This window comes from Pleuronectes platessa, chromosome 8, assembly GCF_947347685.1.
Source record: "Pleuronectes platessa chromosome 8, fPlePla1.1, whole genome shotgun sequence".
Lineage (NCBI taxonomy): Eukaryota > Metazoa > Chordata > Actinopteri > Pleuronectiformes > Pleuronectidae > Pleuronectes > Pleuronectes platessa.
In genome coordinates this window covers 2813767-2840775 of record NC_070633.1, presented here as the reverse complement: position 1 = coordinate 2840775, position 27009 = coordinate 2813767, and the positions used below count along the sequence as shown (strand labels likewise).

The following is a 27009-nucleotide window of genomic DNA, read 5'->3' as shown; positions in this document are numbered from 1 at the left end:
TTTTAGGGGCATCGTGGCACAAAATATCACCCGGACGCTTTTGGCGTCCCACAGGCCCGCTAAGACGTAGGCGCGCAGGTCGGTCTTGTCCATCCCTTTCCAGCCGTTGATTCGTCATCTCGAGGATGATGTTCTCTACCGTGGCCTTGATGAACAGGTGGAACGTCAAGGCTAGGTCACCGGTGCGGGACGTCGCGTGCATCGTGGGGCCCGGGGGGAACACAATGGCCTTAGCAGCAGTGCTTTGACCCGCAGCAGAGGAGGAGGAGGGGTCGTACGCCCTCGAGGACCATGCTATTTCTTTGTTTCTTGACAGGAAGGTCTCTCTTTCCACGAGTCCAGTGGTGGTGCCGTGGTCTTCTTCTTCTTGCTGTTCTTCCTCCAAGGATGACAAATCTGCAGCAGCATCACCCAATGGGTCGTGGTCTTCGTCAACGTCGTCATCTTCGTGGTCGCCATCGTCATCTCCGTCATCACTTGGTCTAGTTCTCCGTCCATTTCTCGATCTTGTTCTTGCGAGTCCTCTTTGGGATAAGAGGATTGTTGCTGGGAGAATAGCTGTTCGAGAACCTGTTCTCTGGCGAAACGCTCTTGACCTGACATTGTGACCTGGTCAGGGAAAACAGCACACGGAGAAACACACCGGCTAATTGACCCCTCCAAGTATACAATTGGAATCAGCTGTGGGCCTAAATGACCCGCAGAGACAAACTCAGGGTCCATCCGACCCAGGAAAAACACGAGGCGTAGTGAAATGAAAATATTGTGGAATGCTTCTTAAAAGCTCATTTGAACTGGTTGATGCTCAAGTAATTCCTGAGCAGTTGCAGCCTATAAGCCATCAGCAGAGTGTGGAGATCCATATGCCTGCACTACAGGCAAAGCTAACTTATGTGCGGCTGTGGCTGAGGGGTAGAGCAGTTGTCCTCTACCCAGAAGGTGGGTAGTTTGATCCCAGGCTTCTCCATCTGCATGCCGAAGTGTCCTTGGGCAAGATGCTGAACCCCCAAATGGCCCCTCATAGAAAGAAGTGCTGTTCATAGATGCACTGTATGAATGTGTGTGTGAAAGCACCTTGAGTGTTCATCAAGACTAGAAAAGCGCTATATAAATACTGACCATTTCCCATTTAATGCTCATTGAGTGTAAGCCAGCTTTGTTATGGTTCCACACTAAAGTGTTTTGTCTCCATCCTCTCCTCAGCAGTAAAAGCCCTCACTTCACAGGACACAGAGCTGTGCCACTGGGCAGTGTTTCACAGACAGATGACCTGCCCAGGGGGGAGGAGGGCAGATTGGATTCAAGGACTATATAAATTGTAAAAATCCACACAAAATGCAGAACTAACTGCAGATGCTCCACGAATCATAGATGGTGCTTTATGATCCTCATCAATTTATTTCAATGGATTAACTTGGCAGATAAAGAACCACAGACACTGAAGATGATGTGTTTTAAGGGACTACATAAAATTCTACTAGACCTTAAAAAAATGTCAGAGCTGCATCAAATTGCACAAATTACACTCATAGATTCTAGTCCCCTAAATAGGTCTCATAGCTTACACCAAGATCAGTCATCATCATTTCTTGTAAAATCTGTAAACATGTAGAAAACCATCTTGTCTCCCATGTGCTAAGTGATACGTTTTTTTTATTTGATTTCATTAATTGCAATAAGTTATATTTGGTGCTTTAGCAGCAGCTAAAAGACCCTTGCCCAGAAAATAGCAGGCATCAATGACAACACATGGCCACAACACATTTATTAGGTCAACTTCAGTATGAAAATTAGGTGCTGGGGTTGCAAATTGGCTTAATTAGAACACAGGATGGGATCAACTGAGTCCCAAAAAAGCAGGTGACCATATGTTAATGTTTAAATTAAAGAGTTAAATGAAGACTTAGGTCCGTAGGTAAGCCGGTTATTGCAGAGAAATGCTTGTGGCTCAGTTATTGATCACATAAGATGGTGTTTTAATTTGAAAACATGATCTTTATTTCACAGTGTCTGGTATTTGACCCACCTAGAGTGAACTATACTACATACAACACATTTGTGTGTGAGTACTTCAAGGAAACTCCAAAGTGATAAAATGGGACATATATTTCTACAAAGATTCCATAGAGTTTATAAACCCTGTTAGTTCAGTCAGTGTTTGTATCATGTGCAGTGACTTGCTGTATCGACACACAGCTATTGTTGTTCATTAAGAAGAATATGATGATGAGAAATTCATTCCCCTGCTGAGAATAATCACAGTGTTAAAGATGTATGATCGACATTAACAGTAGTATATATTTTTTCTTTTATTTCCTAAGTCTTTATTCTTCAAAAAAAGGATAACATTTAAAATCACATCCAGCAGTAACATACTTCACTTTCAACCCTACAGAAGTATGTTGAGTTGACACCAGTTTTGCTTTTACAAATGTCAGCATATAAGCTATTTATCATTGGAAGTAGGGTATAGTGTTTTAAGTGGTGTTATTGCTCAGCAGGGGCAACTTCCAGGATGATCTGCAAGCTTCTGTTGAAGGAATCTGAGGAAAGAGAAAAGAACATTATAATGTAATTTCTAGACTTGAATAAGGTAGCTTGTATATATATATATTACGTATAGGTTGTGCATATTTTGGAACATATGTAAGGTGGCAATAATAGGCTTCTACAAATGTGCTTTTATATGTATAATTTTTTTTTTTTTTACTATTGAAGTTAAATTTTGGCTAATATGGGTAGAACCCAACAATTTACAATGGGAACATCAGACCTGTCAAGGGGATGTGCAAAGTTCTGCAAATGACAAATATTCCACACAGCCTCTACCTTAAAAATAATTATTGAATGGAGACAAGCTAGTATTTGTCCAACCCTCTGAGGCGTTCGAAGTTGTGACTAATTCCAACATAAGCTTTACTCATATGCACTGTATATATATATATGCAAATAATTGATTTGATTCTGTGTCACATGTCGCTGATGGTTCCAGATAAACTTGTATGTCAAACAATTTCTCCATTATTATTTAATCTGTCTTTTTGATTGAGTTACTTCATTGTTATAAAAGTTGAGTAAAGTCAGTGGACTACCCAATCTTCATCATCTTTCACATATGCGGATGAATATGAAGAGCCATTATATAAGATGTTGTCAGCTATCCTTTAGATTACCTAAAGCCCTCTGAAGCCACTTTGGTCTCTGATCGAAGTAGATGAAGATGTAGTATGCTGGGATGCCAGTGAGGGAAATGGCAAATCCAATCCCTGTGTTAACTGGGTCCGAGTACAGAGACAGAAAGACCATGAAGAAACTTGCAAGGCAGAATACCACTGGAATGAAGATCGGGACCTATGGACAAGTATGGAGAGATTTCTGTTAAGACTCATTCACTGTATATAGAGTAATTTCAGAAAGTATGCACACCCCATTTACACTTGTGAAATGGAAGACATTTGGAACCAGCAGTACTAGAGTTTCAAGAGCTGGCAATCAACCTATCAGATTGAGAACCCATCAAGGAGAGCTTTTGTCAGGGAGGTGACCCAGGACCCACAGTTACATTAACATAGCTTCAGACATCCTGAAGTGATGAGAGAACTTGCGGAAGGGCCACACCCAAGGATAAGCGGGCCAATTTTAGACCCAATTTGCCTCTTCTGACAACAGCGGGGGCCTTCCCGATTATCTGTCTAAATAGGGGTTATAAAATAATGTTTGATATTTACGATTTGATATATTAGGCTCCGGCAGCATACTGAGATAACCCGCTATAGCCAGCGAGAGCGAACTTAGCAGGGAGCGCTACCAACCGGATGTTGCTAACTTGTATACACACGTGGACAAAATTGTTGGTACCCTTCCGTTAAAGAAAGAAAAAACCACAATGGTCACTGAAATAACTTGAAACTGACAAAAGTTATAATAGATACAAATTTACTGAAAATTAACTAATGGAAATCAGACATTGCTTTTGATTTGTAGTTCAACAGTATAATTTACAAAAACGGAAGGGTACCAACATTTTTGTCCACGTGTGTAGCTGCAACTAAAAGCAACGGTACATTCTAACTCACCTCCAGCTCGCTCTGCGAAAGCTAATTCTGCCTTCTCAGCCATGAAATAATTATTTGTATTTCGCTAAAATGCAAAACACAGGCAAGTGCAGTGAGCTGACAACGTCCTCCTCCATGTTTATTTTTCTTTGAAAATCACCTTTGATCACACAAGTTTCTGTGAGATCTGAAGTCTCCCTTCAGATGACTCCCTCATTTCCTACAAACAGCAAGTTTGATCTTAAGTTCTGACCAAAAGTCTTGTTCGTGCGTTCTGGAAATTATTTCATCGCTCTTCAAAGTTTTTAAAATTGTTCAAGAGTAGAAAGTCCTTTGAGCACTAGCCCTAAGGCAGAGATTCTCTGGCAAAGATTATCTGGTGCGCCAAGCATTTTACTCCAGTTACTGCTCATCACCAGGTTAATACCATCCCTACAGTGAAGCATTGTGGCCACATCATGCTATCAAGGCTTCTAAGCAGTAGGGACAGGGAGAATGATCAGGACTGAGGGAAGGAGGCATGCAACCAAATACTAAGAGGTCCTTGAATAAATCCTGCTGCAGAGGAGATTAAACCTGAAACTGGAGGGACAATGTTTCAAAGCATACAGCCAAGACAACGCTGGAGCAGCTTCAGGGCAAATCTCAGTCCTTTCATATTCCCTGGCTGGTAGAGACTTGCCCAAGAAGACACAGAGCTGAAACTGCTCCCAAACTGACATCTACAACATACAAAATACGGGTTTGAAAACTGTTGTAAATCTACAACAGCAAAAAGTTCACAAGTGACGAGGTGTGATTACTTTCTGACATTAGTACACAGATAGATTTGTCTGTTTAAAGAGTATTTGAGTTTGTGGGGAAGGATGCATTTCACATTTATTTATAATCACAAATATCTGAGCTAAATCACAGGTTTAACAGGTATGAGACCAAGGTGAAATACTCTGGAAAACAGTGACAATGAGTGAGCTCTGTTAGACTTGATGTTGTTGCATAGGATTTAGTACAGACGTTAGGAAACTGACCTTAAAGGGGCGGGGGAGGTCAGGTTTCTTATACCTGAGGTAGATTAAACCCAGCACCACCACACCAATGAACAGCCACCGCAGGAAGCTCATGAAGTTCAGCAGGCTGTAGATGTCCCCCACAAACAGCTGGAGCATGGTCATAGGGTACTGTACACATGATAGTATTAGGGATATTTCATTTTGTCAGTGTTGTCTAATGAGCAGTTATTTATTCATTACATTGTTGTCGTGGTTGCAGTAAACTAACCATTATAAGAACAGCAGTCAGGGGAGTGTGTCTGCGGACGTGGATCATTGACAAAACTTCGGGGAGTTGTCCTTCACGTGATGCCACATAGAACATTCTGGTGAGCACAAATAGAGAAACCAGAAATTACAGGAGTTAATATTGAACTGACTGTAACTAAAAGTACTGAGTACATTACATACAGTTATAAATTCTTCTCCTTTATAGGTCATTTTGCAGTTCTAATTAAATTAGATTTTGCCAAACACTACAATTCTACTTATTTAATCTTGAAATCTGTACCACTCAGTATGCTACTCAATCCACCATCACACCACTGACTGAGTATTAGGAAAATGAGCACATGAAGGATCAGGCCATAATCTTAGAGTGCAAGTCTGTAATGAGCTACAGGCTACTTTGGTTAACCATGTGGTCAATCATGTTCTGACAGTGAGCTAAAACTTGAGCTACTTTACCTTGGCTTCAATCATCATCATCACAGAAATGAGAATAGGTAAGAAATCCAGGCTGCCGGTATGGAGAACGACAAGTTAAATCTGTCTGTGAATGTTTATTGGATTTACCAAACCATGAACCCTAATGTGGCTGCAGAGGAGCCTCAGAAACCGGTGACTGATGCTAACCTGATGTCAGCTAGTGATAACATGATAATGGAAGTTGCCAGTATATATAGAATAGAGGTAACTGTAGTCTCTATACTAATACATCATATGGCCACAATATAGACAAGACTGTCACAGCAGTGGACCTCTTTGAAAGCTACCTGCAGGTTGATACACTGTAGGTATGCCTAACAAGTCACTACAGGTTGAGTTGAAAGATTTTGAGGGCTGCTTGCACAGGCTAAATATAAGAGTGTCAGCAAAGATTTGTTATTGGTTGAGTAGGTTTGTTATTTCCTGTAAATGTACACATTTGTGAGACGAAAACCAGCAAAGAGAAATCATCTATACCTTGACAAGGCAAAGATGCAGCCATTCATAGAGCCATAGCAGGACAGAGCCACAAACACCGGAACAGCTATTGAGAATTTCCCCAGCAACTTCTCTGCAAACGCCTGTGACAGGTACAAACACAGGGAGAGAAAAGAACGTGAGCATTGGATGCCACATGGATGCATTAAGTGACCAGCATTTGCTAAATAACTATCTATGTTTAAACATTCCAAAACACAAACTGGTTATCTAGTTAGTTTCATGATACAGCACTATTGCACCAGTGACCTGTCCGGGGTGCCTTTGCCTCATGTCAGTTGGGATTGGCTCCAGCTTCCCCCACGACTCTCAAAAGTATAAGCGGTATACTGTAGATAATGAATGGATGGAGAGATATATATTATTATTCACTGAAACTTTCTTTTTCAGTATCAAGATAGCCTATCAGCTGAAAAAGGTTATATCTCAGAAGGTTTTTAATAATGGACTGTTAAAACACTTATTTGTAGAAAGTGCCCACAAAATCCCAAGTTGTGTTAGTTAGAGGCACGAAAGTGTTGGTAGGTGTAATTGTGAACTTGTGACAGGCTAGCTGTTTCCCCTGCCTCCAGTCTTTATGTTCAATCGTGTTAATATCAATTATTTATAGATTTAGCCTCAGTGCTGAGACAAAATGTCCATGTTAGTTTTTGTCATCCCTGGTCTCATTAGCCTTGAATGTTTTATGAATAGCCCCAAAACTATGAATCTTCTGATCTCATCCTGTTGATCAATATGATACAAGTCTGGTCCTCGGTGTATCATTCAATCAACCAATTTAGCTCTCACCTCTTGGGACTTAGATTTGTGTGACAATGTGTTACTTGACACCAGGCAGGTAACTAACAAGCCAAGTCATTGAGGCAAGCCCCAAAGGATAGGGATGTAAGAAGCTTTTTCAAAAGAAAAAGGCTAAATTATGTTTTGTCACAAGTAAATAGTAAATGGTTTTGTATTTATATAGCACTTTTCTAGTCTTGATGACCAATCAAAGCGCTTTACAGTACAGTTTTACATTCACCCATTCACACACACATTCATACAGTGCATCTATTTGCAGCACTTTGTTATTCTATGAGGGGCCATTCAGGGTTCACCATCTTGCCCAAGGACACTTCGGCATGTAGATGGGTCAGACTGGGGATCAAACTGCCCACCTTCAGGTTGGAGGACGACCACTCTACCCCTCAGCCATAGCCGCCCAGGTGCAACTTTAAATATATTTATTTGTACTGTGATTAATTAATACAAAATTAAACTCTTTCCAAGGTTCACCGGACTAAAATAGAAGAGAGACACCCACAATGTTTAGGAATTCAATAGGAGAGAGAATTTGAAAGATCCCAAAGAGGAAGGGTTGAGGTTAGATAATGTTATGGAAGATAGATGTTATTGAAATTCAGAATCCACTTATTACACTGCAGCAAGTCATACATAGCAGCGGAGACCTGATTGCATTGAATTTTGGCTTGTATCTGGCATCTAGTTGTGTTGCTGCGTTGTGTGTCAGCCCATATAGATTATTGAGCCTTGATCCGTATGGGATAGAGTAATGCTTTAATAATGTAGTTGAATAATCAGATATTTGTTGGTGGTTTCAAATAACTGATTAAGCGTATGTATAAAATAAATCTATAAATTAGATATGACTTAGAATTTTGTTGGGACAATTGTGATTTCATCCTGTTTAAGAGTAGATCAGGAGAGATGAGAAGAGAACCGGAGGATAGAGGAGATGAGGAGAGAGACAGAGACACTAAAGAAATAGGGAGATAGATAGTGCATAGGTGAAGAAGAGGGACAGTGTTGTCACAGTTTAAAATGAACACAGTCTCTCCCCTCTTATATTTATCATACTCTGATAAACCTGGTGAAAATCTGTAGACGTCTAAGTTGAGATGATTATCTGATCTTTTATGATCCTACAACACCGCTCCTCATAATTTTTGGTCCACCTCATCCTTTTTAGTTTTAGTCAGTTTTAGTTGCCTAAGTAAAGAATTTAGTCTAATAAAAAATACTAGCTGACAGCAGGGATTTCAAAAACAAGACGAGCATGTCAGTCAAACTTCAGCAAACTGCTTTGAAATTTGATTTCATCCAATTAGGCTGAAAGAAAAAATGCAAATAAGCCACAAGGGTGTTTGGTCTGATGTTATTAATTTAAGGAACACATTCAGATTTGAAAGAGAATAAAACAACAAAGTCTCCAGTGCAATATAACTTTTACAACATGAGCCAGTCAATCATTGAACTTTCTGTATAATAACACAAACCCTGAGTAAGAGAAAACTTTCAGAATGATGCGCTGCTATTAATCCTGACCTTCTAAACTTCAGTTTTGTCACCACTGTGCCAGTTGATTTTGTCTGTAATTTTTGTAAAGGCTGCAGGTGTAATAGCCTGTTTATGTCACTGCCACTTTATTACACTTGTAAAGTAGTTATTTCTAGTTGGATTATTTTAGCTTGAAAAACAACTTGACTCATCAGTATCTAACCTCAATTTCTTTGTGATCTTAAATGTGTCTCTTCAGGTTGTTGGTTGTTATAACAAGATTTTCTTTGGCCCCATTGCTTCCCCTTTGCAAAACGGTAAATTTGTCCTACGTTGTCATGAAAATAAGCACAAATACCACCTTGATTTCTTTCTCCAAAGCCCTGTTGTTATAAATGTCATCTACTGGTAACTTACTCCAAGTCCATACAAGGCTAATTGTGCAGCACAGGAAACCAAGCTGCTGCATTGTAAAATAAAGTCTCTTTTATTTCAAATATAAAAATGAAGAGTTTATTCTTTGACTTTTAAATCTGCATTATTTCTGTCTTTTTTAAATCCACCATAGGTTAGATAAGATAAGAGTGTTTTTTTTTTTATGTGGAGTTCTTCCTTGAAGGTTAAGGACAGAGGATGTTGCACCTTGTTAGCACTTTGAGGACAATTCTGATCTGTGAATATGGGCTATACAAATAAAACTTGATTGATTGATTGAAAAGATAATTCTATAATATCTTGTAGATACTGCATGTTGTTAAAGTCATCATCATTATCTTAACCTAATTCTATCCCTTAAACCAAGCCTTGACCCATAAAACTAGCATTTTAACATGTGGAGAAGAGGTGAGAGAAAAGAGTGAGCTGACATGAGTGAGCTTACCCCCTCACACCAACACATACACACACACACACACACACACACAAGACCATCAAATCTATTTTATCTTTTCATTTCAGCAATTTGTATTTCCCAAAATGTTAGAAAAGGAAGGCTCTCCCGACCTATGAGTCTACATACTTGTGGTTTGTGTTATTTTTTTTCCTGTTGTTACTTAGCTAGAATTAGAGCAGTCTAAAGGGCTGCTGGTAAAAACTGTCATAAATGGGTCATGCAGAGGTGGGAGCAAAAGCTGCTCATTATTCATGAAGCCCTTCAGTGCTGATTAGTCGCGGCCCATGCTTGTTTGAACAAGCACAGTCTGAGAGGGAATAATTCTGACTTTGTAATATGCGTCTGTAAATGTATACAAATGGACACGGAAATTATGTTGTCACTTAGGATCCATTCTAGGTAACGATGCAATGAATCCTGTTTCAACAGGTTAAATATTCACAATACTGCGATGAGTTTATAAGAGAACATTTTCTGAAGACATTTATCACAAACCCAATTGGTCTTTATGCAATGGCTTGAAGGATTAATCACTAAAACACATAAAGATTAAAATGTGTGCAGTTATGACCAGGGAGCTCTACACAGAAAGAGGTCTCTATGAAACTGAAGAAGGGAGTTGTTTTTGTTGTCTTGGTGAGGTTAGAGTTTATTTACAAATTAGCTTTTACAATGATATTTTTGAAGGCAGTCGAGCATGTGGAAATGATCTGGAACACCACTAAGGAAGCATTCAGTCTTATCACATACCACCAGAGGTCAATCACTGAGTGATGCACTGGCTTCCATTGTAGCCACAGAGGCATAAAACATGTTTTAGAGGTTCAAAAGATACCAGTGTGTGGACCAACTGCACAAAGCAACTACACTTATCTTATGTCTCATGTACAACTCCAATATATAGGGCGGCCTCCTCAAGACAAGTGCTAAACATGAGTTAAAGTATGTAATCAAGTTTGAGAAGTTTTGCCTATGAGAAGAACAGAGTAGAATTCCTTTATAGCAGCACAGACGTCTAAGAACACTTGCTCTTAACACCTTTCTTAAGGCGCTCCTATCACTCATCTTGCACAGGGCAATAAAACTAAGTGCATTAGCAAAGATCAGAGATCTCTCAGTGAATGAGTCTTCCTTTGCTATAGGTTTACAATCGCACTGATAGCAGCCTTTAATCTAATAAGCAATGGTGGCTGTTATTAGGGTATGTCTGTGATGTGATTAGCAGTATCACGGCTGGAACAATCCCATTAACAGCTGCTGGAAGCCGAGCTGTCAGAGACACTCTGCTGATAATGACATTTTAAGTGCAGGAAGGAAACCATGGTGCTCGGTATAGGACCAAACATCACTAACAGCAGAGAGGTGAGACCTCAGCCACAGATAACGCAGTCTGTAACCTTTCATACCACCAATAAAAAGAACAGGATTATCATAGGAATATCATCCGTGTTATCCAGGTATTGTTAAAAATGTGATGACAAAGTTCAAAACACTGGAACTTTTCAATTTGTGTAATTATAATAATAATAATGATGATAATAATAGTCATATCTCATGAATCTTTCATCTAATTGACTTCACACTTGCCATGTGTATTCTTAGTGGTCATGGGAAGGGGAGTGCCAAGTTTAGTGCAATTTGGACATGGTTCAAGTTTAATATTAACCCTTTCATGCATGAATTATGACAGCCTCTGTCTGTGCTTTTATTCCTTTTTAGGCATATAGGATAAAAAAATGTTTAACTCAACAATATAAAACGATGTGAAAACTAATCTAAAAAAAGAATAATACAGCTGAAATCACTGCAAACATATCAAAAACACATCTTAGGATACTCTGTTAATACATAAGAAATCTATTGGTTCTTTTCTCTCAACATTCACAAGTCTCCCTCAATGAAAACTGAATAAACAAGCAACCAGCGCTCTGTGGCAGTCAGTGCATGTGCAGTTATGTATTATTTCTTCTCTTTGTTTGTTTTCATTTATTCACTTAAATCTTCCACAAACTCCATCATTGTGTTGTTATGAATAGGGTCCTAACAAGACCCCAGCAGGGCATTATGGTTCACTTATACACACCACTACACAACATCATCAGTCTCTGCTGCTCTGCTGGAGAGAAAAAAACGATGTTGTGTTTAGAGTTTCTCAGGATGATGCACATTGAGGAGTTTTGGCAGCACATGATGTCTGTACTAAGCAAGCCAACCTTTGGCAGATGCTCAGCTTGCAAACCTTTCCTGTAGCATGTAAGAGTTTTTCTACATGTTGGAATTTACAGTCAACTTTTTCACATCTGAGATATTTTAAAAGCTTAAGTTTGTTTGTGTTGAAGCAGTTCAAGATCACTGCCTTGTTGTTGCAGTATAAGTTTTTTTTAAGGGGTTTGCTTTGTTGTCTGTGTTCCTCTTGACATTTTCACCCTGAATTTGATGATGCAAATTTTATTTCAACAGTTGGAAGGTTTTTCCCCAAAACACTTGGAGTTAACCAAATGTCACTTTGCAGATGTTGACTTTTGTGACAGGGTTGCAGGTTTAATTCACATGGCCCTGATGCACATGGCTGCGTGTACATCCGTGCTGCACAGTAGAATAGTGCTCCACCAAATCCACACGTCAGTTAGACATTCTTGCAGTTACATGGGGGGGTTTAGTTTTGCCTCATCCCAGCAGAAAGGCAGTTTTCCTGAAAGCTTCCTTGGTCTTCATCAAAATCCCTTTAACTGACATCTCTTTCAGATTTCAAGCAGGAAGTTTTATCCATTCCACTGCTTTGATCATTTATTCTTTTAGCATCCTCTGTCAGTTGCTCAGAGGAGCCCATGATGTTTAGTGTATCCAGAAGGTTTGTGGAGTAAGAGCTTTGCTAATGAGCTGACATTTCCAAATGGTAGGTGTTGACCTACCTTACAAGTCCCATTGAGGGAATTAGGAAAGGTCTTAGACTTTATGAGTAAAAGTGGCCAAGGTGTTGCAATTATTTTTAGTTCTAAAACATGATTAATCAGCTTCAAACTTCTACACACAACTGGATAACTGTAACTTTTTAAACAATTTTTATACTTAAAAATGTATTTTCAGGTTGATATTAATTTAGAGTGTCATTTTGTATTGTCACCTCTGGTTTGAGGGGAGACTGTCCTTTTTGTCTTTGCATTCAAATATATAAGAAAGAGCACCTGACCACGACCCTGAGAGTTGAAATGTTAAAACCAAGCCAGTGAATTCAAATTATTATTATTTATTTTTGTCTTGTTTTTTGTATGCTTGTGTTTAATACATTTTGTATTACTTACCACAGCAACCGCATCAGACGCCAGTATCTCCTCTGCTGACATCACTGTGTAGTAGGCCACGTTAGTGAGCACATAGCAGGAGGTCACAATGAACATGGAGATACAGATAGCTAACGGAAGTGTCCTGAGGATAGGAGGGATAATGACAGTAGCACAAGGTCAGTCACCTTTATTTCACTTTGTGTGACCGACACTTCTTGTCTAACAACCATCGATGCCCTGAGTAAACACATTTTCTGAGGATAAGTTGTGAAAGCTGCTTTTCAAATAATAACACACACAAGTAAAGTTGAATACTGTTACATATTAAAGTCATTATAACATCGACTTCAACTGCACAACAACAGTTAGGTCATACTCTGTTGCTGTCCCTTTCTCTTTTAGCAATGAATGCTGTTTTCATTAACTAATTTCTCCTCACTTCTGTTTGTTGTAACTGGAATGTTAAGTTACTGATAACTGAACTCTATTGTGTATGAAAACATGAACCAGGTGCAGCATCCTCTTGTTACATTAGGCTCTGGATACACGCACAATAAGAAAATTCATTCTTACAAACATCTCTGCTTCTACTGGAGCAGTCACCCTAAACCCCATAAATTGTTTCTGCTCTATGACAACTTAAATTAATTAAATCAACTGTTAACAGACAAATAAGATAACTACTGTTAATTTAACAAAAATAGGATATAACATTTTTAATTTGAACTATTAAATATGAAGTTACTTTAATCTAAATCTGTCATAGTCAATGATCTCGCTGATCATTAGTTTGATTTACAACATGACGGGCTTTTGAATAAATCAACACTCCGCTCTGTTCTCTCTCTCTTTTACCTCTATTTTGGTCACTAACAACTCCTGAGGTTAATCAATATCTTTCCAATTTGTTAACCAGCTGGTCTCTAATTGTTTCTACTCACTGTTTATTGCTGAGCAGGTATATATAATAAGTTTTCGGAGCACTTTCACTGAAAATAGCTGACCAAATAAGTTAAGGTTTGACTAAATGAGTTGAAAGATGCTTAAACAGTCTACAGAGTTCCTTTATCACTTAGGCCAACACCTTTCACACACATGATCAGATCACCCTGTGGTGGGCCTAACTCGGAACATAATAGAAGATTAGTCCCTAACCTCCACTGGTGGTCACCAACATCTACTGGTGATTCCTGACATCTACTGGTGGATGGCCACTAAACAAGTGTGGAACACCTTTATCCTGGTTCTAAATAAGGTGAGCCAATATAAAACATTTGTGATAAACACTTTTCATGTGCCTCGATTCACTTTTGTGCAACTATTGAAAAAATTACATATTTCTTTGGGGTTTCAAATTCAGCAAGTCAACTTGATCAATATACGATGAGTACAACAGAGTTAACTCACTTCTCAGGTTGCTCGAGTTCTTCTGTCACAAAGTTCAGATAGAACCTGGAAAAAGGAAGCAATTGTTGTAAAACCTCCACTGATTAAAAGGATGATGAAGAGATATAAATGTCTGACTGAAACTTTACACAGGTACAAACAGTATGTGTGTATTCATATGTATGTTGGAGGACCATACCTACCACCCAGCGTATGCATACATCCCAGAGTAGAAGGCCAGTGGCATTCCAGACAGCTTCATGTTGTCAAACTGAAAGGCATTCTCAAAGTTCTTGGTCTCCCCTGCAAACCCCCCCCCCCCCCCCCCCCCCCCACACACACACACACACACACACACACACACACACACACACACACACACACACACACACACACACACACATACACACACACACACAAGACAGGGGGAGAGAGAGAATATTTGTCTTATTTTTTGCATCATAATTGTGGAATAATGTGATGAGGATGTGACGAGCTTTCAAAAAAAGGGTTAAATTGTTAAGAATACAATGCAGGTATTTCAGGGAGATTAAAAAGTCTCATTATTAATAAGTGCCCTGCTTTATGTAGATCAAATATAAGAAAAATGTCTGCCTACAAACAGAAAAAACATACTTGCATACAATGGAATAATAATGCTGCAGTTTTGAGTTTTGATATGATTTGATTTCACATTGAATTAAATATATTTATATATAATGTTAAAACAAAGTGATTTGAAGTGTATGGTTTCTTCAGAGCTCACCAGGTATGAAGTACAGTTTATTTATTTTTTGTGAATGACAAAATTACTCATTGCCTCAAATAAATTAAAGATATCTAATATTATTATTTCATTAACTATATATAAATTTTTCATATGATTAACTAGAACTACAGTATTTAATGGTCATAGATTCTCAAAAAAAAAAAGATATTTGTATATTATATTAAATTTTCTTTTATAGGTGTATTTGAGTGCGAAATATAAAAATAAATCCATTTACAATATATACTGCAAATCTTTAAGGGGGCGAGCACATTAGTCGAGAGGCAGGGTACACAGTGGCCAGGCTGCCACCATATCATAGGGCTGACGTGGAGAGACAAACAACCCTTCACACTAATAGTCTGTAAAGAATATGTGAAGAGCTGAGTTGCAAACCAGTAAACAACTGGTCCAGAGCTTCAGCCATTCAAAGATTAACTGTGTATCAATGATCCTCCAGTAATTTGATAATTTACTAATTTGTTTTGTTACATGTTTGACTCAAACAGGAAAAAATCCCTGATATGATGCGGTTTTTGGTAGATAGTGTCATTAAGTTAACTTTAAATATATTTCAGCTTAAGACGAAATGTGTGTTTAGTTATCACTATCTGATAAACAGCACAGGAATATTGGTTGTTTCCTGGAAAAATGTGAATTTGCAATTTGCAATTGACAAACTGTGATCTGGGATAATAAGATGAAAATTTGAGCAGCATTATTATCATGTATGGAACGTAATAACAACTCCACTTAGACATTTATCATTTTGCAGCTGAAGACGTCATCCTCCAGTATTGTCTGATCCTCAGGTCCCTTTGAACTCTGGTTGTTGCTGTGAGAACATTGTGAAATGCTCATACTGTGAGCAGCTGTGTGTTGTGGCCTGAAAGGCTTCAAGGTCATATTTATAGTGCATGTTGATGTGAGACAAAGGAAGCTGTGTTAATTGTTGCAGCTGCTCTGTGTGAACTCTGGAAAACCATCCTGAAACACAAAGAAACACTACATTGCCCTGGACTTGAGAGGCTGATGGAGCTCCAATGTGATACTGACAGTGGCTATTTGATGTCTTACCTTTAAATAGCTGATACAACCCTGGCACTATGATGATGGCGATGGCCAGCAGCTTGCTGAAGGTGAGGAAGATCTGGATCCTGGCTGACCAGGTCACACTCATACTGTTTAGGTACATGACAGACGCTACAGATAGAGAGATTCATATCATGCATTATTTGGTGGCCATATTGGAAGCCCATTAGTCATCAGTGGCTGTTGCTTATTGTGTTTCTAAACTAGAAGTTGGTAATTCAGTCTCATTACTTTCAGTTTAAGAGCACTTCTGTGCGGTTTTAAAGTGGAATCTTATTTCTATCCATGGTACACTCTGTGTTCCATAAAATAGTATTAGAACACTAAAATAGCTAATTTAAACATCTACCACATCTACATCTTCTATATATATGAAAAATATCTAAAAGAAAAAAAAATTGGGTAAACTTTGAAATTTTACCAAAGACTGACTCTTCTCAGTCTAATCGACAATCATTTTCAAAGCTAATTTGACAAGCTTTTGAGTTTTCCTCTGTCCCAAACTTCACATGTTTAATACGTGTCCTTGTCTGAAGACATCTAAAGGCACATATTCAGGTAAAGTCATAGCTCCACCTTCTGGTAACAGGAAGTAAGCCTGACAAGCAACATTGGGTTTACATAACTATGTTATGGTCTGGTCTAAACAACAACAAAATGTGTGTTTCGCACATTTTCTCCAGCACCACATAGAAGAGACAGCAAATATTGTCAAATGTGCAAAACATGCCACCATGTACCTCAAGCAGGAAAGGGCATCTTACATGTTAGTGCAGTGTGCAATGATCACAGAATTGCACATAAATGCCATCCCCAAGGTCCAAGACATTGTGGAAGCCTTTCTCCAGCCTCTAAAGGCCGAATTATAGTCGGGTTGTACGCACACACGCATGCACGCAAGACATGCAACACGCCTCTTTCGTGCTCTCTGGCGGCTTGCGTGCGTCCGCCAATTTTTCTAACTACACGACAAAGCGACGCAAGCCTCACGCAGCCCGCAAGGCTTGTGATTGGTCTGCTTACTACATCCCGTCCGGAGTCTAGTTTCCGGTTTCATACCCCATAATACGCAGAAATCACGGAAGATTTAGAAGAACGAATATGGACCAAATAGAAGAGCACTTGGCAGAAGAGATCCGAAAGTATGACCACTTGTATAACCCGTCACTGACTGGCCGATTTGTCCGCCAGAAATAGGCAATGAGGAGCCGGAGTGGCGATGTAAATAAACAGTCGACGAAGAAGAAGACATCTCTTCTTTGTGTGTTTTGTCTTCGACAAACAAAATTACTCCGCTTAAGCCTGAAACATGCTTCTGCGACTGTGTCTGCGTCTTTTCACGCCGCTGTGGCGCAAGACTCGTTGTCATTCATGCTTCCCCAACCGTTGCGCGTCTTACAAAGCAATTCCGCGCCAGAACACTAGGCGGAGTAATGCTTTTTGTCGAAGACGACCTGAGAGACGCCTTCTTTCTTCTTCATCGATTGTTTATTTACATAGCTACTGCGGCTCCTTGTAGCCTTTTTCAGGCGGACAAATACGCCAGTCAGTGACGGGTTACACAAGTGGACATACTTTCGGATCTCTTCTGCCAAACGCTCTTCTAATTGGTCCATATTCATTCTTCTAAATCTCCCGTTGTTTCTGCCTGTATTATGTGGCATGAAACCGGAAATGCAGCTCCAGAAGGGATGTAGAGCAGACCAATCACAGCCTTGCGCGCTGAGTGAGCTTGCGGAGCTTTGCCGTAAATTTTAGAAAAGGGGGTCGACACCCGTCAGCACGTAAGGAGGGATACATAAGCACGTAAGGGACCCGGAAGGGCTCTTGCGCTTACGGGCCCGTGAAAACGCAGAAGCATGTTTCAGGCTTTAGTGTTCAGGCTGTGAATTGCGTTGCAACACGCGCAACATGTTAGAAAAGCATAAATCAAAACGAGTCCGTCGATGCAACGGCGTGGCCTTCCGCGATTGCAGTTGCAGGACTATAATTCGGCCTTTACTGCATAGTTTAATTATTGTTATCATGTGTGCTTACATCTCCTGTCAGTCATAGAGCAGGTTATAACAGGTTAAACAGAAAACACTACCCTGACATATTGTCACTCTGAAGTGTTCATTCAACAGCAGTCAATGTACTTACTTATGCCGATTGCAGTGGCCAGTTTGACAGCCACAGGGGGGATAGCACAAGGCATGAACAGAGGCTCCAGGATGTACTGACCAAAGGCAAGAGAGATGACTGCCATCCCTGCAGGCCTGCAAAACACACACACACACACACACACACACACACACACACACACACACACACACACACACACACACACACACACACACACACACACACAGGTTTGGAATAAACTAATACCACATTTTCTAAGAATTAACAGTTCCTTCTTTTGTTTTGTGTTTTATACTGAAACTAATTGCAACTCTGTTTCATCATGAAACCTTGCAAAAAGCTACAATAACGGTCATTGAATTTCCTTCACTGATGTGAAAGCTTGCGTTAACTTGACACAGGTTGAAATAGTATAAATAATGTGCATGAAACAAACCTGCTTTCACCTGTGTGAAATCATCTTACATATGTACAATTTGTTTTTGTTTTTTATCGGAGAACGGGTTCTTCATATTTAAACACTCTATATCTACATCAGGAGCGTGTCCTCTCTATGGGGGCCGCCATGTTTTTTACAGTATCCCTGACTGGACAAACTGAACACCTTTTACGTTTTAATGACAACTGAAGTCTATCACAGGTTCTCTTTTATGTTTGGAAGGGGAGGGTGAGGTGAGGGGTATTCAGCTGCAACTTGCAACATCACCACTAGATGTCACTAAAGTATACACAATGAACCTTTATTAGGATATACTTGTCACCACGCGAAAAACATGTCTGCCAAGATATTAGCTTGGCTGACACGACAAATGAGCAAAACCCAGTTTACCATAGGACATCACACAAAAGGGCAGACACGAATAGATATCCAACTTAATATTAAATACAAAAGCCATTTATGAGACTTGGATCAAATGTAGTGACGGCAACAAGCTTTGGTTAGTTCAATGAAATGGTTTAAAAAATGTAGATTCAATACAATATTGAAAGTGAACATAGTGAAGTAAATGGAGGAGTCATCAAGAAGCCCTACAGAGGATCTATCATAACAATAACAGTCAAACCCTCAGTGGATTATATCTATAGTAGATTATATCTATAGTAGTTTGAAGATTGTCATGTCCTCTGCTTTGTTTGTATTGCTCACCAGTGGCTATAGGGTCCGGTCAATGAGTCCTGACTCTGTTTAGATTAATAAGAGCAAACACAAAAGAGGATATAATCCGCAGGATGAAGCGTACCCTTTTGAACTGCACACTTCACCACAGAGTCATAGAAATGACTGACGATAGACTCTTTTCACAGCAGCCATTTGACATAAAATAGTAGGTAACACAGGTTTTACTTATCACATTCAAAAGAAGTTGTATTAATGTGAATGGTAGCTTTTTTTCTCAAATGAACAGATACAGCGTGTGTGTGTGTGTGTGTGTGTGTTTGTGTGTGTGTGTGTGTGTGTGTGTGTGTGTGTGTGTGTGTGTGTGTGTGTGTGTGTGTGTGTGTGTGTGTGTGTGTGTGTGTGCGTGAGTGTGTAGGGGTGTGTGATATGTTAAGGGAGGATTACATCCAACCTTTTCCCATAATGGCCTCATGTGGTGGACTTGTGCTTGGCTTCAATAAGAATCAAATAAGGTTGACTGGTCCCACTGGCTCATCTTATAGCTTGTCAGTATTCCCCTCTTCATTTCCCACAACAGACACTGAGCTGCTGCAGCCTGGGAAATCTCTCTTTCGCTCTTGTTTTCATTCTCTACCTCTGTCTATGTTCATTTCCCATGGTTTCCATTCAGTCCTGCTAGCCCGAGGCCAGCATAAAATCGGGCGGCTCAGGATAGCCACTGGACTGTTTATACTGCTTCGCCTCGGCTGTGTACACACACAACTTCACATGGAGCTTTTTTCTCCCCACACTGCTTTGAACTTGCCAGGTGTGGTGGTCTCCCCAGCAAAGTTTTACACATTTCCTGAAATGCAGATAATGTTAAGGAAACAAACCACATTGAGACAATGGACTGCATTATGTGTATATCGTGTAATATACCGAACTTTCTCTTTCTTCTCAATGGAGTATGGCAACTTCAATGTGAGTTCATATGGATTTCACAATTGATTCCAGATTACAGGTCAAAAGATAAAATTATACGTATATATAAACTCCTGAACCCCTCCAAGAATTCCGGCTTACTTGTCGTCCCTAAAGTCTCAAAAAGCAGAGTAGGAGCCAGAGCTTTCATCTATCAAGCTCCTCTCTGGTGGATTCATCGCTTTAAAAGAAGGCTTTAAATCTTCCTTTTTGATAAAGCTTAGTCAGAGCTGGTTCAGGTCAGTTTTTCGGCTATAGGCCCACATTGTCATCAGACACTTGACACATGGAGCTTCTCCCTCCTCTTCTCACTTTTCGTCACATTAATGTCTCATCAATACATGTTACTGACTTGACTTCTTCCACAGAGTCCTTTTGCTTTATCGTTGCAGATCCAAGATCACAGCTGCAGCCACACCGTGGATCATGATCATAGATCATGGTGGCAGACATGTGATCATGTGATCATTGATCGTGGTGGCAGCTGATCATTGATTATTATGACAATTAGATTGCGTAGATATACGATATGCCTTTACTCACATATGATACCATTATTGGCAATACCGCTTTCATTACAAATGTTATTACTGCTCCCTTCATCTCTGTCAGACTTTTTACTTTTGTACAAATACTTTAAACATTGATACACCTCTCCATTTACGTTGGTCATTATGTGGTCTTAATTGCACCTCGGACTCCAGCTGTGGCTCAAGGCTTAGTGCGTTTGTCCTCCAACCAGAGTGTCAGTGGTTAGATCCCAGTCTTCCCTATTCCACATGCCGAAGTGTCCTTGGGCAAGCTGCTGAATCTCAAATTGGCCCCTTCTCATAGAGAGAGTGTTGCAATTAGATGCACTGTGTGAGCGGGTGAATGTAAAACCCTCGTGTAAAGTGCTTTGAGTTGTCATCAAGAATAGAATGGTGTAATATAAATACAGATCCTTTTTCTTCAGTCGGTCCTGGGTTCAATTAAACACCACTGACTTGCAAATTAACCACTAAACACACTTTTACTGGCAGAGGGTTGGAACCATGAGCAGGCGACAATTCAACACAGCATCGTTTTCGATAAACTAAATGATTTTAGAACATGCTGAACAAAAGGCTCGACCTAAGAGAAGGTATGCAGGCTGGTGCATTTGTTGGAAAGGTTTATATTCACATATATTTTCCTCTTTTCTTTTTTATATTTTTCAATATCTTATACTGTTTTCCATTTGAACTAATCATATCAAGATCCTGTTCTTTGTGAAAGAGCAAACACTTGAGAACCGTTCAAGCTACAGGTGGAAATGGTTTGGAAATTAATTAATGTATTTGCTTTTAAGGTATTTGCTTATCACATTGAGTAAAGATTCACTCAGAAAAGTAAGTGGGTCAGAAAATGTCATTGTCACATCCTGACAAAAGGTGGTGCAGAAAGATTTAAGAGCCAATGAATTGAACTTGAGACAGGGACGTTTTGAAGAGTAGGTCAGTGGCCTTGTTGTATTTCTTTTTGGGGGGTTTAGTTCAGTTTACTTCAATAGAACTGTGTTATATAAAAGTGATCGTGTGTCATAGATATGGTTACTCACTTCATTTGGGAATCCAGGGCTCTGTTCCCTCCCTTTCAAAGTTTGAGGGTTTGAACAAAGGTCAATGTGGATGTACTCACCTCTCCCACTCTTTGCACCGATTCTACTGAAATTAATGGCATTTCTCATATTTAACTTATAATGTGACAAGGTCAAAAGATTAAACAATGTTCAAGCAGGCCAAAACGGTTAGAGCAGCATTCACATATTTGTGGCCACTTTGAGGCAAAGGAACAATCTCGTACAATCATGTTACAAAATAGTTTGTGTTAACATGTAAGCAAACAGTTACCTAATTACACATAAGAACATAGTCATTATTTGAGGTCATGGTTATGAAGTCCAATAATCCCTCTTTTCAGCTCTGTTGGGTCACCACCAACTCCTACGGGAAATATCTGACTCTGTACCTGCTCCTCTACTAAGTTCACCAAATATTTGTCTTGGTTTGTATTTTAGCCACTATGTGAGAAGCCACAAACTAGGAGCTGCGCTGCTCCTCAATCAGTCTTGTCTGTTGTCTTTGAGTGCCGCCTGTGGTTCACAGCAAATTTGAGGGTGAAAATTCTCTTTCACCACAGTTTCAATGTCCATCTGTTGAATATGTCACAAACAGAACTACTTGAATCCTTTACTGTACCTGTTTCAAGTTAACAACACTCTAGCGTTTCAGACAACTGAATCCACTCGTTTGTTTTGACAATGTTTTTATGTGTATTGCAGGACCGTTGTGTCCTGGTATTTAATGAGTACATAGGCTACAGGTGTCTGTGGCTAACCAGATGGTCGGCAGTTCAATGCCAGTCTTCCCCATCTGCAAGCCGAAGTGTCCTTGGGCAAGATAGCGAACCCCACATTGCCCCAACATTGCCCACGTATCTTGCTCGGCATGCAGAATGAGGAAGATTGAAGCTAACGTGCTGCACACGGCTGGTTATGCCCCAGGCCTCAATGTCTGCCAGCTGTTAGGTGCTGATACGGTAGTGTAAAGTAGGTTTATCAGAGTGTTATCACTGAAAACAGCAGCTGCCCAAAGAGTTTAGGCAGCCCGAATTATAGTCGGGTTGCACGCACGCACGCATGCACGCAAGACACGCAACACGCCCCTTTCGTGCCCTCTGGCAGCTTGCGTGCGTCCGCCAATTTTTCTAACTACACGGCAAAGCGACGCGAGCCTCACGCAGCCCGCAGGGCTTGTGATTGGTCTGCTTACTACATCCCGCCCGGAGTCTAGTTTCCGGTTTCATGCCCCACAAAATGCGGAAATCACGGAAGATTTAGAAGAACGAATATGGACCAAATAGAAGAGCCCTATTGGAAGAGCCCTAGTGAATAATATAATTGATTAGTGCAGTTTTAAGTTTAAGGTTAGGTTCAATAAACATGCATGAAGGAGGCAGGCATTACCTTATTGCAATAAGATCAACCCACAGCCTTATGAAAGCCATCTGAGGTCCAAAGATTTCCATTATGTATGTGTAATGTCCACCAGACTTCTTAATACAAGTCCCCAGCTCAGCATAGGACAGGGCTCCTGTAGTGACAGAGGTGACAGATTAGCTTTGGCTCTGAAACAATAAGGTAAGCAGAGAATAGACCCAGGGCTATTAACTTGTTTTAGCCTCATCTGAAGAAATGTACTGTCCCTCTCTGGGCCCCATGATCACCTACATATATCTCTGAGGGGAGCGTTCCAATGTCTCAACCCATAATTTAAGACAGACAGATTAAGGGGGATGCATTTTAATTACAAGGTTAGGGAATAGAAATTAGGGGATTCAGGAAAGGGGGGTTTAGGAAGAGAATTCAAGGATAATGTGCTTGGGCATTTTATTACAGTATAAAAACTCAAGGCTTTAAGAATGCCTCAACAATATATGTTGCAATACACAAATATGCACAATAGTGCTTTAGCACTGTCTCCTGCAATTCGGGTTATTCAAACCTTCTAGATATTACATTTATATATTACTATTATAACATTTTGCTATGTTGTTGAAAGCAACTGCTGCCTAAATGTTGTCTGTTTAGTATTTTGAGTTGATGAGATGTGACAGTTATAAACTGCACAAGAGTTGCTGTGGAGGGATTCAGGTCCCTGTTGTTTGTTTAGCTAATCTTGACCTCCTGTCTGTGGTTAAGCCACAAAAGCCAGGGGAAAATGTTGGTGAAAGGTGGTTTTGGTTAACATTGTGTTCTGTATTAAACCATACCACAATCCTTCCAAAACCTTGAGCAAGTGCTAACAGCACCGGAACATAATTAAAGCAGGTTGAATAATATACTAAAATGTGTTCTGCAAGATGGTTGCTAGACGACCACTCTCCCTCTGGAGCCTGCTCCAAGAATAATAATGATAATTCACGTTATCATGATTTATATTTTTGTTTCAGATCATGAGCATGAGCACCAAAGGCATGGCACAGCTGCAGTATTACTGTTACCTACAATTAAGCTGTTTGAGGGACCCTAGGGTAAAGTGCTGGCTTTGGCCCCTGCTGTGCTCAAGTACATCCCACATAACATTTAACAAATGGCGACTTCATTGTAGAGACAACAACTACTACACCTATGTTTTAATCTCTCTGCCCATGCTTTTTAAGGGTTTTTAATAAAACAGAACTATGTAAAGAAAACGCACCATAAAAGAATGATGTAAACTGATATTACTCTTTGAACCAGGTTTTCACTATTGCATGCCAAGCCCAATCCCACTATAGCTGTGCATAATCCAATAAACTTTGCAAATAAGCAAATGACAAAAAATCTTTCACAGAGGCTATTTACTGATAATGTAAATAGCACATTAAAACTGAGCTTCTCTTTTTGCAGTCGAGTATGATATGAAATACAACTTTTTAAATAACGTTTTTAATCAAATAGATTATGTGCATTGGTGGCACAATTTGTTGTTCATAGAAGATGGATATTTACATACATCACAAATCGTTTCACAACTCAATCATAGCACTGTTTGTAAATAAGCTGCACAACTGCAATAATCCAAGTAATGTGTACTTTTGTATTTGTATCATAACTTGTTCTTTCGCATAAACATTACACATACACATACAAATAGGCTTAAACTAAGTTTAGTCATCAAAGAGTATTTTAGCAGTATGTTGTCACAGTTTTTCTGTGTAGTTTGCTGTGAAATTATTTTATATAATTAAAAGTTGTTTTTGATTTCCTGGTCGGAACCCCTCTCCAAGGAGAAGGGATTTCTTGTGATCTCACATTTTCATAGCTATTAATTCTCATTCATTGTTCTGAGGACTTATTTATTCTTTGTACAGTCAGTAAATGCATATCCCCCAATGAAACAAAAGTCAAAAGATTTTCAAGATTTTCAAAGAAGTTGAAAACTCCTCTATCCCTAAAACAGTTATGAAAGACTCACCAAAGAGTGACAGCACACCACAGCCAATCCATACGATTAGGGACATTCCTATACTGCCAGAGTATTTCAGGATACCCTTTGGAGAGATGAAGATCCCGGCCCCGATGATGGTTCCGATGATGATGGAAATCCCTCGAAGCAGAGTAACCTTCTTCCCCAATCCCACCTTCCTGTCATCTTCATCCTGCAGTTTCCCATTGGAATCTGAAGTCCCATTTTCAGAAAACTTGTGTCCATTTGTTGTAACTCCTCCAGTAGATGTAGACCTTTTGGTCATATTTTAACACTGTCTAACACAATCTCTCCTCAAAGTAATGAACTGAAGTGGTTGAGCCTCCACCCACTTAGTGGTTTGTGCAGGCAAAGTTACACAACTAGTAGTACAACTAAGTTCCATTGAGCAAAGACCTCCTCACTCTCTTTGTCTCGCTCTCGCTCTCTCTCTCTCTCTCTCTCTCTCTCTCTCTCTCTCTCTCTCTCTCTCTCTCTCTCTCTCTCGCTCTCTGTCTCTCTCACACACACACACTCTCTCTCTTTATTTGTCATTCCTGCCCTGCTCACTCATCTCTCACTAGTGCCTGCCCCTTAACTCTTCTTTCTATCACCGTTACCAAAGTTTTTTAGGGCCGTAGAGCTGATGCTTCCTGGGCTGGAATTAAGGTGCAATAAACTTTTTATTGGGTTTATTAAGATTCTAACCCAAAATAACTTGTAACTCTTGGGAATAGTAACACCCTACTATTTGTGTATATAGTATATTACCAGGGTACCAAACCCAGGGGCTTAAAGTTAATGAAAGGTTTAACAGATTTTTAATCGTATAATCTTCAGAACACACAGTCAACGATTTGGCCAGATCATAAAATGAAAGACTTGCTATTTGTATGACAATGTCACAGTGTCAATTCCTGAGACTTTGGCCCTGTCCCAATTCCTCTCCCTTAGCCTTATCCATACATGAATTCCCCCCCTGCTGGGCAGTGACTCCCTCCAATGGAGCCACAAAAGAGATGGATAAAAAATCTCCCCCTAGGCATTGGGACACATTGGTCCTGAATATACTGCGGTTTAAGGTGTGTTTGACGGGCCAGATGGTAACTACCGCTACATCAGATACAGAAATGGGACAACACTACCCTCATGTAGTCGAAGATAACTATTGACACTAAGTAACACAAGAGCTTTCATTGTGTGGGTCAAGAATAAAATCTTCAAGGAAAATATGCAAAGCTTCTGTCACAGCTTCTGTCACAGTGCAACATATATATGCACGACTTCCACAGCCAAAATTAGACAGTTAAGTAAAATCTATGCCAAAGAGATGTCATTAAGACGGATCAATGTGGACAATTTGGAAGGCCTCTGAAATAGCTACATGACCTGGATTCGATTAATTTGATTGCAATATTCACTGTCGCATAATGAAGAGAAAAGTGGACAGGAGGGAGGAGAATGTTAACGCTAGCCATGATGATGAATCTTTTGTCAGCTGAAGGCAGAGGGAGTCACAATGGCCTCAATTACCACAGGTTGAACAGGAGAATGCTTGCAAAGTCACCTTGCAGAGATCAGTTATCTTGAGAACCAAGATCCAAACCATTTAGATTTGTATCTTAACCTGGGTGAAATGTTGCTGAAGGAATGTAAGGCTTACCAGGCAGAGGTGCAGGGATATCAAAGGTCAGAGAATTAGGGTAAGCGCCCGGGGCTCACCACTTCAGTCAAAATCCTTTAGAGGTGGGGTTTGGTGAGCAGAGCGGATGCAGCAGAATAGGGGGAGATAAGCAGATGCCATGCAAAAGGCAACACAGCT

The 27009-nt window shown here is 39.9% G+C and overlaps 1 protein-coding gene across 2 annotated transcripts; it reads right to left on the bottom strand.

The window, feature by feature from the left end:
• Nucleotides 1-1948: 1948 nt before the first annotated feature.
• slc7a11 (solute carrier family 7 member 11) lies at nt 1949-26923 on the bottom strand. Of its 2 annotated transcripts, XM_053429255.1 has the most exons (13): nt 26851-26923; nt 25197-25400; nt 23204-23330; nt 18153-18268; nt 15996-16121; nt 14353-14452; nt 14171-14215; nt 12782-12905; nt 6290-6393; nt 5334-5430; nt 5084-5233; nt 3174-3351; nt 1949-2543 (listed from the first exon to the last, which is right to left on the bottom strand). In XM_053429255.1, the coding sequence occupies exons 2-13, from the start codon at nt 25240-25242 to the stop codon at nt 2488-2490; spliced, it is 1269 nt and encodes a 422-aa protein (XP_053285230.1). In that variant the 5' UTR covers nt 25243-25400; nt 26851-26923; the 3' UTR covers nt 1949-2487. The 2 variants fall into 2 exon arrangements, with proteins under 2 accessions (XP_053285230.1, XP_053285229.1); XM_053429254.1 differs by lacking the exon at nt 26851-26923 and having other exon boundaries at nt 1953-2543; nt 25197-25654.
• Nucleotides 26924-27009: the final 86 nt, after the last annotated feature.